This window comes from Neltuma alba, unplaced genomic scaffold (genome assembly GCF_004799145.2).
Source record: "Neltuma alba isolate B1F8T4 unplaced genomic scaffold, ASM479914v2 tig00010952_pilon, whole genome shotgun sequence".
NCBI lineage: Eukaryota > Viridiplantae > Streptophyta > Magnoliopsida > Fabales > Fabaceae > Neltuma > Neltuma alba.
The window spans coordinates 174415-190379 of NW_021635722.1; the positions used below are offsets into that span (position 1 = coordinate 174415).

At 36.2% G+C, this 15965-nt stretch overlaps 2 protein-coding genes across 2 annotated transcripts; both read right to left on the minus strand.

The window, feature by feature from the left end:
- Nucleotides 1-379: 379 nt before the first annotated feature.
- LOC114760240 (uncharacterized) lies at nucleotides 380-760 on the minus strand. Its single transcript, XM_028949507.1, has one exon. The coding sequence runs from the start codon at nucleotides 758-760 to the stop codon at nucleotides 380-382; it is 381 nt and encodes a 126-aa protein (XP_028805340.1).
- Nucleotides 761-6514: 5754 nt separating this feature from the next.
- LOC114760241 ((3S,6E)-nerolidol synthase 1) lies at nucleotides 6515-9247 on the minus strand. The gene is made up of 7 exons (XM_028949508.1): nucleotides 9143-9247; nucleotides 8780-9050; nucleotides 8052-8424; nucleotides 7718-7936; nucleotides 7482-7620; nucleotides 7137-7385; nucleotides 6515-6974 (listed from the first exon to the last, which is right to left on the minus strand). The coding sequence occupies exons 1-7, from the start codon at nucleotides 9245-9247 to the stop codon at nucleotides 6690-6692; spliced, it is 1641 nt and encodes a 546-aa protein (XP_028805341.1). The 3' UTR covers nucleotides 6515-6689.
- Nucleotides 9248-15965: the final 6718 nt, after the last annotated feature.

Sequence of the window (15965 nt, forward strand, 5' to 3'; positions counted from 1 at the left end):
TAGTTCTTCGATTTTTTGAGCTAGTATATAACATCCCCGATATTCTTGCTCCTGCATTGAGTTCCTCTATATGTGTGCTTTTTTCATTCATATTTTTCTTAATATTTTCCTTTATTCATATAGCTGCACGTGAGGTTTTACTTCTGCTACTCCATTAAAGAAAGGTAAATAGATGTGCCACCGAAATTCAGCAACTGAATAATAATCTTATATTGCACGAGTTTCAGAGCCTCTCTTTGTTTCAAACGGAGCTAAGATCGATGAAAGAGCAGGAACCCTCCCTTGATTCTAGGTCCAATCCTTAAGCCCTAAGCCAAAGCAACAACCCTCCGTATCGGTTGAAGAAAGAGAAAACAGAAAAAAGAGAAAACACTAGCAACTAAATTCCACTACTGCCTAAATCATAAAAAACCAGCAGATCATCAGGCAACAGCTTTTGGAGGTCCTCCGGGGTTAGTTGCCAGAAACGCTTTGTCTCAAGTTGTTCCCAACCTATTGTAGCCATTCTGTCAGCACAGTAATTGCCCTCTCTGTACACATGGTTGATCTGAACCTGCCACTCTAGATTTAACATTTCATGAATGCTAGCAAACGTGTTGTAGTTACCTTCAATATTTCTTTTGTACTTTATAGCTTCCCCAATTAACTTTGCATCGCTCTCTACTTCTATTTTCCTGAATCCCATCTTCCAGCAAAGTTCCAATCCCTCCAAGATACCCCTTGCTTTTGCCTCACCTACGGTGCATTCTGCTATTCTCATTGTGAATCCTCCAAGCCATTCGCCACTGTCTCCTCTGATCACTGCACCACACCCGTTCCAGCCGTTCCTTGCTCCAGTTCCATTAGTATTTAGTTTACACTAGCCTGATCTTGGTGGCTGCCAAGTCCTATTGATCACACATGCTTCAGCCATATCCCACATATTCCCCCCCCCCCCCCAATTTATGGTGGTAGTTGTCTAGATACCTTTGAATTATTTCCTCTGGCTTGAACGGTAGTTCAAAGTCCTGATTGTGGACCCATAGGTTCTGCCATTTCCAGATTTGCTAGCATCCCATTGCAAATAACTCAGCCCATCTTATTTTTTCTGAGACCTTATCCTTTCTATTGCTATTTTTTTCAAGCCACTCTGTCCAGTCTTGACCAAAGGAGTTAACTCTCTTCTCACATGGTACTAGTTGTCTCCAAATGTGTGTTGCGTAGGGACAATCTCGGAGTGCATGGAGTATCGTCTCTTTTTCCTTATTGTAGACTGGGCACCACCTTTGTCCCCTATCCCATTTGCTAGTCAGGACCTACGTTGGTAGTCTATTGTGCATAGCTCTCCACATGAAGATTCTCATTCTCTCAGGGATTTTGAGTTTCCATATCCTCTCCCATTGATTCCATCCCGCTCTTTCTTGCCTTCCTTTGATCTACTTATACGCACTTACTATTGAGAACTCCCTATTACTAGTGAGTTTCCATTTGCATTCAGCTTCTGGATGTTGCTCCCTCGTCTGTCCTGCTTCAATATTCATGACAAATTTCTCCCACAACTTGCCTAATTCCTTCCACAACCTTGAGTCAGTTTGTTTTGTAAATATTTGCTCACCTTGTCCTCTTTCTCTATCGTATTTTCCTTTTAGTACCTGAACCTAAAGAGAGTTAGGTTCTTGAATGAATCTCCATAGAAAATTGAGTAGAAAGGCATCATTCATAGCCTTGAGGGACCTGATACCTAGCCCACCTTCTTCCTTCTGTCTACAAAGAGTTTCCCAATTCAGAGCATGCCATTTATGGGAGTTCTCATCCTCCCCCCAGATAAATCACCTTTCTCCTTTCTCCATTTCTTCAATAATTGACAATGGGATCCGATCATGCTGCATTGGATAGAGGGCCATAGAACTCGTAACTGATTTAACCAATGTTACTCTTCCTGCCAATGATAGACTTGCTGCTTTCCATCCACTCAACTTTCTTTGTAGCTTCTCCTTTTCAGTAATGATATATCAGCTCCAAGATATTTTCCTAAGTCCTCCACTTGCTTGAAATTACTATATTGACATATGCTCCTCCGCGTGTGCTACGTGACATTAGGTGAGAAATAGATACAGGACTTTTTTTGACTCACTTTCTGACCTGAGCTCTCACCAAATTCCTGCAAACAATTAGTTATAATTTCTACCTAGGTTAAGTCCACCTCTTTATAAAGAACAAGATCATCAGCAAACATCATATGTGATATGATCGGCCCTTTACGGCCAGCTCTCAGTCCTCTCTCTACTGTTTCTCTCTCACTCTATCCGGGATTGTAGTGTGAGTTTTTCCATTCTAAGTATAAAGAGATAGGGGGAGACGGGATCTCCTCATCTAATGCCTCTGCTAGTATGAAATCCTTCTAGTTTTTCTCCACGCCAAAGAATGTTGGTGGAATCCACATTGATGCATCCCAAAATTCTCCTTGTAGTTTCAATAGGGCACTTCAGTTCCTTCAAGATTTGTTCAATGAACTCCCAACTCATTCTATCATAAGCCTTTTCTAAATCCACCTTGATAGCCATAAAGCCTTTTTTCCCTTTTTTCCTCTGCATTGATTGTATCATTTCATTCACAATGATGATGTTATCGTTAATATTCCTGCCTGGAACAAAGCTGACTTGATAGGGGGACACAATGTCAAGTAGAATCAATTTCAGTCTTCTTACCAAAAATCTTGGACAAACATTTATACAACACATTACACAAGAAAATAGGTCTAAATTAGGAGACTTTCTCAGGATTCCCAACCTTAGGAATAAGAGTAATTAAAGTTGCATTAATCTGTTTCAATTCCTCAGGTTTCTCCCACAGCTTAAGGATAGTCTTGCAAACTTCTTCTCCCACTATATCCCAATATTTATGGAAGAAAACTGCTAGAAATCCATCTTCCCCTGGTGCTTTAAGACCCCCTATGGAAAACATAGCTTCTCTGATTTCTTCAGAAGAGATCTTGCCATTTACAATACCCCAGTCTTCATTCTTTATCTCTGGCTAGCGGTGCACAATATTAAACCATTTTTGGTTACTCTCCTCTTCCCGAAATAATTGTTGGAAATAGTCATTAATTAATTTTCCTGTTTCTTGTTTTCCTTCAACTCTTTCGTTGCTGTCATCTGTTAAGCTGGATACTCTATTTCGCCGTCTTCTAATGTTGGTTTTGGTATGATAATAGGATGTATTCCTATCACCATTATTCAACCATTTGATTCGGGCTTTTTAGAAGAAAAAAACTTCTTCCTGCTTAAGAATTTCTACCAGCTCCTTCTGAAGTTTCCTCTCAAGGTCTCCAGGTACTCATTGTCCCTTTCACCGTTAGCTCTTTGTATTCCATTTATTCTTCTGACCAGTTTATTTTTCTTTTTAGTAACATGGCCAAACACAGTATGATTCCACTCAGTTAGAAAAGGTTTCAATTCTTCCAATTCCTGATGTGCTTCCCTCCCTTTTTGCCATTTACGACTTAGGTATTGTTTAAAATCGGCATGCCTCAACTACATTGCTTCAAATTTGAATGGACGGCAGGTTCTATTACCTTGGGGTTGTTTAAGATAAATGAATGGGAGTGGTGGTCTAATTCCACCCTTGGGCCCATTCTCACATGGGCTTTGCAAAACTCATTTCTCTATGTAGAATTACACAAGGCTTTATTGAGTCTCTTGAAAATTCTCTCTGCTGTGGCTACCAAAAGGCCTCGCCAGGTGAAACGTGGTCCCTCAGATCCCATGTTGATTAGCTGGCATCTGTTAATGTTATTATAGAATCGTTTGCACTTTCTTTCACATGGTTCACGTCCCCCTCGTTGTTCATCCCGCGTTTTAATATCACTAAAATCCCCTCCCACAAGCCACGGACCCTGTACCTTATTGGAAATACTTTCTAAATTTTCCCCCAAGTCCTTTCTCTCTGCTTCCCTGGGACTAGCATAGACTGCGGTGAAGTACCGGCTTTTTTCACTAATTCCACTTATCAGGCCATGAAGGTGTTGCTTACTATTTTCCAGGAACTGAAATTTAACGCAGTCATTGTTCCATAGTAACCAAATCCCCCCGTACATGCCTTGCACTTCTACAACATGACTTCTCCTGAATCCCAATCTTTTAATAACCTTCCAGGCTATTTCACCACTACATCTTGTTTCCACTAGCACTACCAGAACTGGTTTCATTCTTCTTACCAAATCTTTTAAGGCATAACCAAATTTATTTTCCAGTAGCCCCTCAGACATTCCAAACAACTATCATTAAGCAAAGGAGTAAAAAGGAAACAGTCATAGACATAGACCTTACAAGCCCATGCACTAGCTTCTCTGCTCCTCTACAATCTCAAGGATTGATTGGCATTGGGCTTTTAACAATTGCTCCATGCTGATAAGCCCATTACTCCCCCTACCTCTTCAGGGTCGGGTGGTTTACTTTCCTCCAAGTCTATGCAATCAGTTTCTTTTTCCATCATACCTAAATGTTCTGGCCCTCCTTTGTTTTCTTTAAGATTGGACATTTGCTTATTTTCTGGGCCCATTTCTCTGACTTCTATCAAGATCGGTTGGGGATTCCTATTCATGGGTTGCTGACAGTTATTTCTTGAGGTCCTCGGCCCATTAACATTTTCTTGCTAGATCCCCTCTTTCATTTCATTTTGCCCTGCTTTTGTATGCCCATCCCCCCTTGTTATTTCTATTAATTTTTGCCTCCTTTTTCTCCTTGTTTTTCACTCCAGCTGCTATCCCCTCCTCTGCCATTATCTCTTTCTTTTTCTCGAAGCAAGACCCTGTTATCCTTGTCACCTCTTTCTCCCCTAACACCTTAGTCAGTTCCTTCTTTCCACTTTTCAGTTTCTCCCCTGCTCTTTTTTCTACTCCTGCTTCTTGATTTGTATTAGTTATATCAAGAAGAGGTCTATCTCCTACCAACCTACTTGTTTCTTTTTCCATTTTTTCCTCCTCAACCACCAAAACCTCAAATCTCGTATGACTGGCCAGAGCCTTTCCCCCTCTAACATCTTTCTTCATCACGCCCCCTACTCTATTATCCCTAGTGACATTTTTTTGACCTCTTTTCAGTAGATGTGCAACCATCCAATCGCTGAATGGGTTGGCTGGCTCTTCCATCGACGGTGACCTTTTCGGTGCTTCATCATTGTTTCAGTAATTTTTCCCCTTGGTTCCTGACCGAATCTCCTTCTATATGATTCACTTTCAAAGGGCACCTCTTTGTACCATGACCAAACTTTCCACAATTGAAGCAAATCATATGTAACCCTTCATATTCTATTTTCAACCAGTTTTTGTCAACTAGGTACTACGGTAGCAGTGGAGCATTCAGATCAATCTCTACACACATATGAGCGAACATGGTTCTTGCTCTTGGGAGTGTCATTTCATCCACCCTTATTGCTTTACCAATCCTGTTCCCTAGATTGAAGAAAAACTTCTTGTCATAGTAGTCACCAGGGAGGCCTGGTAGTCTCACCCAAACCGCGAGTCTCTGTATCTTCTCACTCCAGGGATTGAAATTCCATTTCCAAACTTGCATTGTTAGATAGTGGTTTTGAATGAGCCAGGGACCGCCTTCGGGTGCGAAATAGTAATCATCTATCGCTTGGAATGATGCTGTCAGGAAACCATTGCTAATGTCATTGATATCAACCCTCCCGGCTTTTCCCCACATCAATTGGAGTTTTCTTCTCATTTGCATAAATTCCAGTGATCCTCCTAATAGTTTTATGATGAGTGTGTTCTCTCATTTTTTCTCTAGACGCCTTGTCTCTTTGAGAACTCAAAGCTAGGCCCTTTAACCGTATCGGTGATAGTTACACCTTCCATCAACTCCTTTGGGTCTTCGAACATTAGATTACCGTCCCATTCTTCCTCCTCCCTAGTTTGTTCCCCTTGCTTCTTCTCATAAGTTGTTTTTGGTCTCAAGGCTTCTCTGTAAGAGAGAGGTTCTTTTTGCAGGCCGCTCGACTCTACTCCTTTCTCTAACATCCAGTCTTCCTCTCTCGCTTCTACTGAGACTTCATCAGTGAAATTGCCTACTACTCTCGGCACTTTCCCTCTCTCTTCCTTCTTATTACTGTTATTTCCCAACGTTTTCCTTAGAGGCGGGAAAGATGAAGGAACCAAGGTGCCCTCACTATCCTTCGTACTCAGAATGTCTATTGGTGACCTTTCACAGCACACCGGACTCCCTTGCAGGTGATCAGGCGGCTGCTTTTGGGATCCTGGATCATCGGACGACCTTCTCTCTCTCACACAGCTTCTCTCTCTTTCTCTCGCCATTTTCCTTTGCTATGAATACTTTAAAATAAACAATTTGATGAAGAAGTTTTCAAAGACAAAAAAATTGATTAATTAACAGGTTTGAATATTTTGTACTTCGTGGGACCTCCGTGCCATCGTGGAGAGAAATAAATCTAAATCCGTCATGATATTGTCGGTGCTTCTGAATTATAATCAGAAAAGAAGTTGATCACAAAGAACTGTGGGGTGGCATGGGAAAAGAATAGATTACCGCTATGCCTTCCATCAACCGATTACGATATTGCCGTCTTTCTCATACAACATCACTCTTGGCTCTTTTACAGAGACAGAGAGAATCTAAGCACTAATATGATTATGATTTGTTTTATCTCATTCTTGCATTTGAAAAAGAAGTTTGTGGGAATCCTAATCATAGAGGAACTTGATCATAAAGCAACGACTTGACTCCGGCCTCTAGTTTGGGAAGGCATTGATTGTGATCGTAACTGTACACCAATGGCACCATCCTTGCCAGATTAAGAGATGCTTTCTTGAATGATGAAGAAAATGAGTCATCCATTATGAACTCTCTGTTCAGACTCTTCCACGCATCTGCGATCTTAGCCATCACCACCTCTCTTGCCATTTCATTGTTCCTCATCTCCTTCTTCACGTATTCCATATATGATCCATCCTTCCCTTCCTGATTCTCGTCCTGCAAACCAATCAATTAACCCCTCTTCATTCGCATCATACTAATTACTTTTCTGTAACTATATATATGGTGTTTTTTTCCTTACTGATTTCTCCAGTTTCTTAAATGCGGCGGAAACTGAACGATTTTGGAGAATGTTGATTTTGTGAAGAGAATGTTTACCTCAGCAGTTCCTAAGTCATCCCAGAGACGAAGAATTGTTGCTGTCGAAGCGATGATGGTTGGAGTACAGTCTATTTTCTGCACTGATTCGTTGGTGATTCCTTGACCTAACAGAAAGAAAATGTGAACCATTACTATATGCACTCCTGAGCTTACTATCCCATTCTTCAAGTATTCTTCTGCACTGGGTATCTTCCCTGAAGCAAACCATTCTGCTTCTATCAGAAATGCTTCACACAATCTTCCCCACTGCACCAAGTAAAAACAAAACCAGTGAACAACTAATGTTTCAAACATTTGAATCATAACAGTAAAATTGTGATAATGTTGAATATATATACTGACCGCTTTTCGGAGGGACGTACTGGGGTCCCATCCATGCTTTAGACACACTTTGTAGCTGATTTCATTGGTGAGATCATAGAGTGCCTTAAAGCATATCTTCATGTAATCAGGTAGCTCTTCTGCAGCTTCAATATCCCATCTGTATATATTCAAACAAGATCAATATCTGCGATCTTTAACTTGTACCAGCAATATTTGTACAGGAATGCTAGACAATTTGAGCGTTTGAGGCGTACCTGATAACAGCTTTTGTGAAAATAGTTAGTTCTTCAAGGGTCCCATATATATCAAAAATGTCATCTATTAGGTGGATGAAGGAAATTGGTTTTGTGAGATCTACCCTTTCTTCTGACAAAGATGGATCTGTTAGGCATCCCAGTGAACAAATGTACCATTTCAATGGTTGGTTTCTAGCATACTTCAACTCGTTCGCTAATCCAAGGTCAGTCCACCATCTGGAAATAAAAATAACATATATGTATTTCGGCAAACATATAATGATAAAAAAAGATTTCGGCAAACATATAAAGATAAAAAAAAATCTTTTTTTGAAGTATTTCAGAAGCATACTTAGAAATATGAAGGATCTCCATTTGGCAAGCCGATTGAAGCATATTGAAATTCATTCTGGCCACATCTTGTAAGGCATTGAGCCATCTGTTCATGCCATGAGTGCAATGAAACAAGTTTCTGGAAGTGAAAATTGGCAGACTTTTGTGAAATGGTTGCTCCAAAATACTCCTCACAAACACAGCTTTATCAAAACCAATGTTGGCACTTATTTCCTTCAGCATCTTCCGGCTAAACTGTTCAGCTTCATCAAGTATGGCTTCTCCCGGCATTCTTAGCTGTGAAGCTTCATATAATTCTGCCATTCCCTTGACATATCTACTTACCTTGTTGCTAAACTTCCCCTCCTTTGCTGTGAACTTCTCAAACACCTCTGCAACTCGACAAAAAGAAAACAAACTATTTTATCAGTACCCTTTCAGTAAAAAATATACGTACTTAATATAAGACCTAACCAGGGAGTTGATATTGGTTCTATATATGAGACTCATTTCACATGTTTATATATTGTTTTTAAAGTCAACCCTATTAATATTTTCTTAACAATAATCAGGTAGGACAGGAAGGGAGGAAATTAAGAAAAATACTTAGGATGTTTTAGAAAAAACGTATTATACTAACTAATTTAACCAACATCCTTAATTTATTCAAATTAGTTAATTAAGTCTTATATTAAGAAACGGGGGATTAACATGATATGTTTCTGTTTTTAGAGTATCAGTCCCCACCTGCAGGTACAAAATGACCTTGCTGTCTCAGAAGGCGGAAGAGAAGAGAAACCCGATGAAGATCGTCTTGGTCGTAGCCACTTCCAGAAGTGCTGAAAATCGTGTGTTGAGTTGCAAGGAATTCGTCAATTTCTTCTTGGAAGTGGTAATCGATATTTAGGCGTTGCATAGCATCAACCATGTACAAGCCTTTCACTGACTGTTCACCTACATTCTTAAGAACGTTCTTGTACAGTTTCAGCTCTCCTTCCAGATTATCGCAGAGGTGATCCTGCCATGGAAGAAAGTTATTAATACAGAAAAACTCCAGAAAACGCATGGCGTAGAATATATAGAAATAACTCAAAGGTTTCCACTACTTACAAAGTTTCTCAAAGGGGTAGAAGGGCCTTTTTTAGTGATGATCCATTTGTCAGCCGTAGGCTGAGAATAGGGTTTGAAGGAGGATTTCAAACAGACCAATGCCATGAAAATGGAGGATTTCGTACGGACCAAAGGGAATTTGGGATGGAAGGAGAAAATGGAGGATTTCATACTGACCAGTGCCATGAAATATATAATATTCAACCTCTCAGTGATGGATAAAATATCTTCTTCTCTATGATACTTGAAGGGCCTGTTTGGTTTGAGGGGAGGGGAAGGGGGGGGAGGGGAGGGAGGGGTAGGGGAGGGGAGGGGAGGTTTCATCCTCCCCTTGTTTGGTTTGATTAAAAAGGAGGGGAGGGCCGGAGGGGAGGGCATTTAATGATCTCTTGTTTGGTTCGGAGAGGGGAGGAGAGGGCATTTAATGATCCCTTGTTTGGTTCGGGGAGGGGAGGGGAGGGATAGTAATAATCAATTTACCATTTTATCCTTACATATTAGTTTATGTTTTTTATTGATATATTATATAAATTAATTTACATCTTAATTTAAATTATATAATTTAATAAAAATTCAGTCTTATCATGTTAATATGTGTATTAAAAAATTGGTATAGTAATTTTTTATTCTAATTAATATAATAATATATTTAAAATAATCAAATTAACAAATTTTATATGCTATAAGAAAAATGAAATTTTATTTTCTTTAGGCTATCTTTTTTTCCAGCTTTAAAATATATTTAATAAATAATATATTTATAAAAAACAATTAATTTTATAATATTATAATTTTTTATTTAAATATTTTTTATTTTTAAATAATTTTTATAATATATTTTTAATTATAATAATGTATATATTTTTTATTTTTTTACTTAGGATAATATTTTTTTATTTGAAATAAATATTATAATAATATATTTTATGGGTAGAAGTGGAATATTAAAAAAGCCATAAGGGTATAATGGTCCAAAATTTTGGCTCCCCTCCAAAAACCCCCAATTTGGAGGGGAGCCAAAATGGGGGAGGGGAGGGGAGGGGAGGGGACATTTTAGCTCCCCTCCCCTCCAAAATTTTTAACCAAATGAGGGGAGGGGCTCATTTTCCCTCCCCTCCCCTCCCCTCCAACCAAATACACCCGAAAGGATTATTGCAGCGATATTTATAGGAGTCTGCCACCACCTGCATGAAGATCAGAAGGAATCATCACATTTTATTTGAGGGATAATTTGGTCATTTACGTGTTCAACCTTTATAATTATATTCCTCCAAACATCAAAAGTTACTGAAAAATCTCCCATTGCAAAATTTATTACCTAAAGATTTATATTAATAACAGTAATGATTAACTAAAAATTGTATGCGGTTGTAGTGAACACCCAAATTAAATAAGGGTGAGAGCCCCACATGCATTGACTCTCTCTATCACTAGATTTTGATATTTTTAAGTTTTTTCAATGCACAAATGAAACTCAACCTTAGGCATATTTTGAATTAGGAATTCTTTTAAAAAAATCTCTAATATTTTTATTTAACCCATAATAAACTCAAATTTATGATTTTGAAGTTTATATATATAAATTTAGAAGTTAATTAGGAGTCAAGGTGTAAAAAATTAGGCAGGTCGCACATCATATAATAGAGATTGGCTTTTGAAAAAAAAAAGGTAAAATTTTTTTTGGGGTAAAAGATCAATTAATATTAAGCCAAAACGTAAGAGTACATGCAGGTGGCCATCCTTTCATTCCATTCAAAGGGTATCCATAATTGAATGTTGTCTGCTTTCAACGTGCGTGAGAACTGAGAAGGAAGTTGGACGTACGAAAATTCTGAGCCGCAAAGAGCGAAAGTGCTTTGAGATGGATTGATATTTTGTGTTTGTGGAGGAAAGGCTTTTGATGCTGACAATATGTATTAACAACGTTTATATTTTATGCCAATAAGAGTTGATCTAATTGACGAGGCGTCGACTCATAATTTTTAAACTCATGAATTTGAATTAAGAATTCTTTTTAAAAATATCTAATATTTTACTTAACCCATAATAAACTCAAATTTATGATTTTGAAGTTTATACTACCTCCGGTCCTAATTATAAGACCCAGTTGACTTATTTGAGGAGATTAAGGAAGTAAGTTAAATTAGTTATTTGTAATAAATAAGTGTTGTCATTCTTAAAATATCCTTGCTAATTAAGTATATTGGCTAGAACTATCATTATTAGAAGGATTATCTTGGAAAAAAATGCATAAATATGAGAGACAAAATGGATTGGGGTTTTATAATTAGGACCAAACAAAAAGTCAAACGGAATCTTATAATAAGGACCGGAGGTAGTATATATAAGCTAAGAAATTAATTAGGAGTCAAGGTATAAAATATTAGGCAGGTCTCACATCATATAATAGAGAAGGAAGTTGAGTAGTGTTTGCTTTCAACGTGTGAAAACTGAGAAGGAAGTTGGACGTGCGAAAAATGCTGAGCCGCAAAGAGCAGAAGTGCTTTGAGATGGATTGATATTTCGTGTTTGTGGAGGAAAGGCTTTTGATACTGACAATATGTATTAACAACGTTTATATTTTATGCCGATAAGAGTTGGCCTAACTGATGAGGAGTCCGCTCATGACTTGTGAATTTGAATCTCACTGATAATGTGATGATTTTATTAGTGAACAATATGTAAATAATTCTGTAAGCAATCTTTAAATTTAAAAGCATATTCTAATTCTGGTGAGCTCAGGATCAAACCCACATAAAACTTTTTTTTTTGTATAAAAAAGAAACGTTTATATTTTACATTGATCCAACGATTCACTCAAAGATATTCTATTTTTTTTCTTGTGTGGTTATGGTGAAGTAGAAGTAATAATTCAAATTAATAAAGGACAAAGCTAGAGTAATAGTATTGATTCAAAATAGAGTTTTAATTTGTTAGCTATATATAGATGATATTTCCCACCAAGCTGACGCGTGGCCCTTCTGTCCAATGAGCAATTAATTTTTTCCCACCAAGTATTCACGAGTCTCTCTTCTCTCTCTCAAGTTTTGTTATACTTTCTTTGTTTCTTATTATAAGCTTCAAATGACTAAATCACAGAATAATTAGTCAAAATTACTTAAAAATAATAAAAAAGTTAAAAATATATTTTTATTTTTAAATATGTCTTAAATTTAAATTTTATAAATAGGATCTTTCTCTCTGACTATAATGTAAAGTCTATTTTGTTTATTTTCATGTGTTGGGTTTAGGCATGATCAATCCTTAATCGATTATGCTCAGCCCATTAAAATTTGCTAGGGGGATCACATCCTTAAATACCAAATATTAACTCCGGCATTTAATAATAAAATTAAATCACAAATTAATTTTTATATTAAGAACTGATGATAATATTTATATAATTAAATACATTTTCATATACATCGTATGAGATCTTTTATATTGATTTGTTATGGGATGAAAAAAAAAGGAAGAAAGTTCAGAATTACAACATTGAGCACGTTTCATGTACAAGCAAAGAAAAATACTGTTGGGCGAGAACATTGGATGCGTTGGACCGCCTATGACTATGAAGTGTGAATATGAAGGCTAATAGGTCTGAATTTTACGAATGTGTTGGTCCAATGACAGCTAATTTCTTGTCTATTACGTTTGATTTTTAGTAAAGCGTTCATATATTAATAATATCTAGAAAATGGTTATTTCTAATAAAAGAATATCTTTACCTAACAAAATATTTTTTTTGACCTGATACTGAAAATAATTTACAGTCATGGTTCTTTACTAAAAACAATGCCGTCTTTACAACATATCATATTGCTTCTTTTTCTTTTTTTTTCCGCCAACCAGATCATATTGCTAGTTGCCACTTAGGTACACAGTAAAATATTTGACGTAAGATTTTTTTTTTCCACATTTGATGTAATACTTAGAATTCGATCTTTTTCGGCTTTTATAATAAATTTGTATTATTTAATAATAATTTTAAATAATATATATTTTATTTATTTTATTATATTATATTTAATTAAAAAATATCCACATTTTATTTTTCTATTAAAAATAACGTTTTTTCCTAAACTATTTGATTTTTAAATATTATAATATGATAACATATTCTTATTAATTAATTTTATTTTAAATTATTTGATAATATTAATGTTAATATAATTTTTTATTGTGATATTTAATTTGGTTTCAAACATAATATATTTTGAGATAAATGTATTTTAGTCATTTATATATTTTTTATTTTCTTTCCTCTCTATTTTCTCTCCTTCATCTAAACAAGATGGATATAATAATATTTTTTTCTTCAGTCTTCTCTCCTCTCATTTTTTTTCCTCTCAACTTTTCTTTCCATCCACACAGAGTATATTTTATAACTTTGTAAAGGGTTAACGATGTTAATAGAGCAAAATTGAATATTTAATAAAGTGAAAAAAAAACACACAAGTACTAAAATGAAAATTAAACAAAAAAAGTATAGCTACATTCAATATCGTTAATAGTAACTTATATTTATATTTTCTATTTGTTGCTAAAAATACATAAATTCTATGTTATTAAACCAAATATTACATCAGGGTACATGATCTTTTGGTGGAACTTGTGGTCCAGGCTTGTAATCAGGCGTACGTGTGTTCCTCAGCGTCAACAGATAACGTTAGGATATTTTTTGCCAATAATCTTAGTGAGATTCATAATAGGATATTTAATTATCCATTACCGTAGGCTTATCTTCAGTGACATATAATCATACATGAAGGTTCTCTTTCATACAGCATCACTCTTGGCTTTTCCACAGAAGACACAGTATGACTTGTTTTATCATTCTTGCATTTGAAAAAGGAGTTTGTGGGAATCATAACCACAGAGGAAGTTGATCATAAAGCAACGACTTGACTTGGGCCTCTAGTTTGGAAAGGCATAGGTTGTGATCATAACTGTACATCAATGGCACCATCCTCGCCAGATTAAGAGATGCTTTCTTGAATGATGAAGAAAATATCGGGAGAATTATTGTTCCCATGTAAAGAATATAATTACTAAAAAATCTCAATAATAACAGAACAACCTACGTTAACAAGTTATAGGATAGTAAATAATAACTGTTCACTTGTTATTAAGACTTATTAAAATATATAATTACTAAAAATTAAATCTCAATAATAATGGAATAGCTTGCAATAATAGTTTTCAGGGTCGTAAATAACAATTTTTACTTGTTATTGAGACTTACTAGTAATTATTATCTTAGGACTTTATTATAATTTTTCCAAAATCATACTCCCATCAAGCATATACATTTCTTAGAAAAATTTATTTAAAATTTCGTTATAATTACATGCATCTTAAACTGGACAGAACATTGCATTATGTCTAGCTAATTATTATTATTACTACTACTATTATTATTTTCAGTACTACTTTTTTTTTTGACCAAGTATTTTTTATCATCAGTACTACTATTATTGAGTTAATAATTCACTGCGAATGGTTCAAATTGTTGATGTTTACACACAATTATAAAGTGTCAAATCGTATGGCAGATTTTTAGTGAAACAGTGGCATCAAAGATAATTGATTTGGAACAAACAATGCACGTGATTGAAACCATGGTTTCCACCGGTGAAACCATGGTTTCATAAGAAGCAACAATTTGTCGCTTCTGGCAGAAATTATTGAAGGCAACAGCAGTGACCCATAATACCCTTCTTCTGCAGCGTTGGCCGACCGACACTTTTGACTAGTTCTCTTCGCTTTGCTCGCTCTGGTTCTCTTTGCTCTGCTCGCGCATTCAATCACTCAGCTCGCCTCTCTCTGCTGGCCAAATGGTCCAATTATCTGTTGGGTTTTTCTGCGAATCAAGAAGTAATCTTTCAACAGTGCTTACATATCGACACCACCAATGTCTTCCAGGATTATTCGATCGAGTTCTCTGATCCCCAGACTTTTTGCACTACAAACGGTTGCTGCCAATGAACCTTCATAGATCACAACCTATGTCCTCGGCTGTTGCCGGAGGGTGAGGCGGCTCTCGCTATCGGAGAGATTTGACGCTCGCACGACGGAAACTCTACGAGAGAAAAAGACGCTTTTGCGAAAAGCGACCCTACCATGATTCCTGCCAAAACAATACTTACCACTTGTCGTTTCCTTTTGCGCTTGATATGTACCAAATCATCGATCAGGCTCCTACGTTGCAAAGGGCTTAAAAAAACAACAAATCAAATGTTTGGGCATCACCAGTATAATGTATGAATAATGAAAATTAGTGTTATTATATTTACGTCCATTTCATGATGACTTAAAAAAATCCAAGGATATGATCCGATCTAGCTTAATCGTTGATATCTTCCCCAGCACTAGCTCGAATCGAATTCACGTCAAAGCAAAACTTACGTTATATTAATGTATTTATGGGCCACGGTTTATATTCTTAATCCTCGGTTTATATTCCTAATCCTCACACCCCGTTGTTCTCATTCCCTTTCCTAGGCAGTGGAATAAATAAATATATACACATATTAATTATGTATTAATTATGTTATCTTATATATTATTAATTATGTTAGTAAAAAAATTTTTATTAACAATTTTATTTCTTCAAATCAAAATATATCATAAAATCTATCCCTTATATAATTATCATATTAACTTATACCCTTTTTGGTAATTTTCACATGTAAAAAGTGCTTCTGGTAATAATTATCCAAACACTCTCACTTCTCAGAATCACTTTTTCTCAGAATCTATTCTCCACAGAATTTATTCTCCACAGAATCTATTCTCCAGAATCACTTTTCCAAACCACGGT

What these genes read in the sequence shown, in the direction of transcription:
- LOC114760240 (XM_028949507.1), bottom strand. Translation starts at nt 760, where the DNA reads ATGAGAATAGCAGAATGCACCGTAGGTGAGGCAAAAGCAAGGGGTATC.
- LOC114760241 (XM_028949508.1), bottom strand. Translation starts at nt 9,247, where the DNA reads ATGGCATTGGTCTGTTTGAAATCCTCCTTCAAACCCTATTCTCAGCCT. An exon ending in AGGTCATTTTGTACCTGCAG is followed by an intron (nt 8,425 to 8,779) that starts GTGGGGACTGAT and finishes GTCGAGTTGCAG; the next exon opens with AGGTGTTTGAGAAGTTCACA. An exon ending in TTCACAAAAGCTGTTATCAG is followed by an intron (nt 7,621 to 7,717) that starts GTACGCCTCAAA and finishes GAATATATACAG; the next exon opens with ATGGGATATTGAAGCTGCAG.